This window comes from Camponotus vicinus, unplaced genomic scaffold, assembly GCF_025532165.1.
Source record: "Camponotus vicinus isolate PSW18456_S1 unplaced genomic scaffold, iyCamVici1.0 SCAF_14, whole genome shotgun sequence".
NCBI classification, from domain to species: domain Eukaryota; kingdom Metazoa; phylum Arthropoda; class Insecta; order Hymenoptera; family Formicidae; genus Camponotus; species Camponotus vicinus.
Window position 1 is genome coordinate 10,528,800 of NW_028141950.1, and position 4,579 is coordinate 10,533,378.

The following is a 4,579-nucleotide window of genomic DNA, read 5'->3' on the forward strand; positions in this document are numbered from 1 at the left end:
CTCGGACGCAACCCGTCCAACAACGTCGTGGTCGCCGCCTAAGGAAAAAAGTGAAATTTCGCGTAGCCGGCGGGTGAACGGTTCGCGCGAGGCGCGCGGCTGAGGGTGGGGCGAGGGGCGAGTCGTCGCCGGTTCGTTAGCGCGTGCGAGAGAGACCTCCGTAAGAGGAAGAAGGGGAAGCTGATAACAATACGGCGTATCTGTCTTGGATACGAATCGCGCGTATTGTATTTCTTTGTACGCGCGTCAGGAGCGGGAGAGAGATGGAAGCGGGCGATAATAATACGAGAAGAACGACGAATTTCGAGTAAAAATAATTTTTTATTATTTCGCTAGATCGACGCTCGCTCTATCCATCGGTTTCTTAGCTGTTTAGTACGGTTCTTGAAAAAAGTGCGGATCGTTAATTCGCATAGCGTGTTTGTCAATTTTGATAATAAGTATATATTTCAGGTTTTAAATTACGAGTTTTAGCCTCCCGGAGCCTTTACGTGTAATCGTAACTGTCTCAATAGTTCTTCCTCTCGTAGTCTTCTTCGTTCCACGAGTTCCTCTATTATTCTTCTTTCCTCTTCTTCCTCTCTCCTACGTCTCTCCTCGTATTGGATGTACTCTATCTCTAATATTTCCTCGTACAGATCTCGCATCTCGAAGAGGCCTCGTAGATTGAAGATGTCGTGGTACTTCCATCCGTTAATTTCGTTGTCTCGACGGCCTTCCGGAGTGTCGCCCCATTCCTCCTCGAGATCGTGTCGCGCGTTCCATCGCTCCGCTCGTATTTCGCGCCGATGTTCGATATTCACGAATTTTGGAATTTCAACGTCGACGGAGGACTTTAAAAAAAATGATATACTCGTATATTATATACGCGCGTATATTTTTTTTCATACAAAAAAAACATTATTTACCTTCCAAAAGAATATCACTTTTGCTACGATGCAAAACAATAGATTTATGAAGTCTTTTTTCCATAGAGAGCAGAGATTGTTGTTGATGTTATTCATTTCGGTTTGTTGTACGTTCTTTCTCTCTCGAATAAAAACTGGAGAACGATTTAATCGCAGGATTAATATATATCCTCCTGAAAGCATCGCGTATTAACGCATTAGCGCGTTAGCGCGGTTAGATTAAGGGGAGAGCGATAAGCGGTCGCGAACGAATTTCCGCTCCGTATTTCCTCGTTTTAATCTAAGCGGTATTCGTTTCCTATTTATGAATGAATGAAAACTCGATGTATCGGGAGAATATATTGCGCGTAGAGGTGTTCGTTTTTAAGGAGAAGGAGGAGGAGAGATGACGAATTTCGTGTTAAAATATTTTTTTATTATTTATTCGATTAACTTTACATGTGTATGTGCGAGTACATAAGTCGTCAATGGGATTGCGTTAGCGGCGTATATTTTTTTTTCATTCGAATTTATATGCGCGGATACATAAATTGTTTTACAAACTGTAGTAGAGTCCGAAAAGGAGAGCGTGTAACTCGCAATCGATTAAATCGTTCGCGTCGAAGTGTTCGTGTTGACGAATTCCTTCCGGAATATCATTCGGATGATCGATTTGCGTCGCGATATCAATGAAATTCGATAGTTTGTTGTCGACGGTTTCGAGCACGCCGGTTAGCGTCGCGACGATGCGATTCACGCATAATTCGAGATCGAACAGCGCTTTTACCGTGGCTTGCGACATGGATATGCGATTCTTTCCCGATTCGAATCGTAGTGTTTTGAGGTTGTTTATCTTGCCGAATCGAATCGTCGCGGTTCCGATTGTCGCGAACGTTGGAGCATGCGGATCTTCGGAGTCGTTCTCGAAATACCGTAGTATATCGTTGCGTAGAGCGAGCAGATCTTTCCACATATCTGCCGTCAACGAGATCTCTTTTCCGTGACAGTCTCCTAGAGCGATATCGACGTATGATTCTCGCTTTACGACGATAGCGATGTCGATGTACTTGTAAGACGTTTTAGTCAGCGCGTATCGTCTTCCTAATATGCGAATAGGATGTTTCGCGAAATTGATTTCGCGTTTAAACATCCAATTTCTCATCCATCTGTTGAAAAAATGAGGAAAAAAAGATTAGAGAAAGATAATCGAAAACATTCCCGCGAGATAATTCGCGAGGTGTACACTTACTCGTTTTCGGTGTACAATTTGGCTTTTTTTTCCGCGGGCGGAGTGTCGCAGCGGTCCTGGGTATCGTCCTCGTCTCGACGCAAAGGCGCGACGAAGGGATTGGACATTGCTGTTGCTGCTGATGTCGTCGTTGTCGTTTGCGGCGCCGATTGATTTTGATCCCCGAGGACTCGGCGATATTCCTGTCCGATTCCCGCGAACATGATCGGTCTCGCGAAGAAGGAATCGATGCTCGTTGGAAACACTTCGACACGTTGAGAGATGCGCGTTAATCTCGAGCACTGCGAAAAATGTTGCTCGTCGCGATCGAGATGCGCCTTATATACTCATTGTTTTTTTTCGATTAACGGAAGTGCGGTTTGGAAAAAAAACGATGCGTTAAATATAACGATTTTCAATTTCTAGGCTGATGCGCATTCCAGACGAGGAAGCGGTTTAGAACGACGCGAAAGATATAATAATCTTAAAAAAACATTAAGTGTTAAAGTTTTCCCGCATAATTGTCGTTGTAGTCATCATTATCGTCGTCGTCGTCGTTATCATTATCATCATTTTCCGGTCTGTTGGCGGATACGTATTTTAGACGATATATCTTGGAAACGAGTTCCTGTAATTGATTTAGAATGCTTTCAGCGGGACATTTTATTCCGAGTATATTGAGATCGAAAGGACCGGCTGAGGTTATCGCGTCGATGAATTCGTTGTACGCGTAATAATCGTGTTTTTTGAGGAAATAGAGATTACCGTCAATGTGACGAAAAGCCGCCGTTATCGCGGACGGTATCCCGGAAAACGTATCCCATAGAGAGCCGTGTCTCATAATTGTCGTCGCGCAATCGTTCATCTCGGCTATCTTATCGTCGTTATATATAACGTAACTGCGCCCCGCGTGTGTGTTTATCGCAGCGTTTATTTTAGCCTCGTGCGGAAATCCGATGTGCTCGATAGATCTCGGCCATCCTATTTTGAGTTGAAAATTCGAATCGGTGAGATAAACAGAGCCGTTCGCGAATATCACGATGTCTCCCGAGAGTTTCTGATACACGGTTGATATACGTGCGATATCGCGAGGGAAAAATTTAAAATAATCGGCGAATGAGAAGGACGAGCCGTAACGTTTTCTCTTTATATCGATCGACCATACGTTGCGTTTACGCGCGACGTATAAACGATGATTCATAATTAATGCTCCGTCTATACGTTTTAAGGCGCACAGATCAATGGTATTGGTAGGAGCCGTCGTTGTCATTCTCACGGTCGTTGGCGTTACTGTAGTTGTCGGTGCTACTGTAGTTGTCGTTGTCGTTGTAGATGGAGTCGAAGTTTTCCACGATCCGTAGAGATTTCGTATACTTATGATATCTTCTATGCTCAATCTGAGCGGAAATTGTTTGTCTTCCGTAGGCGTATAAGCGTACATGACTGAATCTTTTCTCAGACTGTGAGTTAAACCTAAAGTGTGACCGATTTCATGCGTCAGCGTCTGAAGGAGATACAATCTATTCGATGGAGGTCTCGTTAGCGCGATGTGCCACGGTTCCGATTCATCGACGTGTACCTCGGTTACGTAATCGATCGTTCCCGTTGGAAAGAATGCGTGAGCGACGGCCGCTCCCGGACCCGTGAACGGTGACGGGCACGAGTCTCCATTCTTATCGTTCTCGTACACGTGTACGCCAGATTGATACGATATCAGTATATCGGGTTGTAACGTGTCGCGCGAAAATGTTAGCGAAGAATGCTCGGACCATAGAGCGAACGCCATTTGAGTCGTGCGTAGAGTTTCTCTATTTGCTAGTTTAAAGTTCCACGTGAGATGCGTCTTCGGCCACTTTCGCGTTAATGAGCTGTGATTGTGAATGTCCGCGACGCCGCATCGCGGTTTGCGCATTATGCGAATTGTTTCCACGTTTAGAATTCCATTTCCAGATAGACCGTAGTACTCTTGAAATAATGCCAATGCATCGCTTAGAAGGGTTGCGTTATCCAACGATTGTTGATTTTCATCGTTCTCCAGATAGCCGTAAATTCGCAGATAATGAAACGCTTCCGCGATATCGCTATCGGTCAGCGACGTAGCGACGACAAACGGAAGTGTAGATAGCGCGAACGATAACGCGAACGATATCGCGACGCGCGTCATGACTCTCGCGAGCGCGCGCACGGAAACGAGTCGCTGGAATTCGCGAAAGCGCGATAGAGCATCGATCTCGATGAGAGAAGAAAAAAAAGGAGGGGGAGAAAAAGAAGGGCGACGTGCATATATGAGTGCGTGAAAATCGTACGTTTAATTGTACAATTTTTTATTATAACACATTCAATTAGAGTCAGCCGGTGGCTGAAATCCTTGACAGTCGACGTATTAAATTAGTGATCGAGGAATGAACGCTTAATCGTAACACATATACGCCAAGTTAAAGATAATTCGTTAGATGAGTAAATA

The 4,579-nt window shown here is 44.7% G+C and overlaps 2 protein-coding genes across 2 annotated transcripts; both read right to left on the bottom strand.

Moving 5' to 3' along the window:
* Positions 1-1,443: 1,443 nt before the first annotated feature.
* Positions 1,444-2,466, bottom strand: LOC145964834 (uncharacterized). The gene is made up of 3 exons (XM_083087994.1): positions 2,463-2,466; positions 2,137-2,380; positions 1,444-2,053 (listed from the first exon to the last, which is right to left on the bottom strand). The coding sequence occupies exons 1-3, from the start codon at positions 2,464-2,466 to the stop codon at positions 1,444-1,446; spliced, it is 858 nt and encodes a 285-aa protein (XP_082944120.1).
* A 151-nt stretch (positions 2,467-2,617) lies between these two features.
* Positions 2,618-4,279, bottom strand: LOC145964835 (matrix metalloproteinase-18-like). Its single transcript, XM_083087996.1, has one exon. The coding sequence runs from the start codon at positions 4,277-4,279 to the stop codon at positions 2,618-2,620; it is 1,662 nt and encodes a 553-aa protein (XP_082944122.1).
* Between the last annotated feature and the right edge of the window lie 300 nt (positions 4,280-4,579).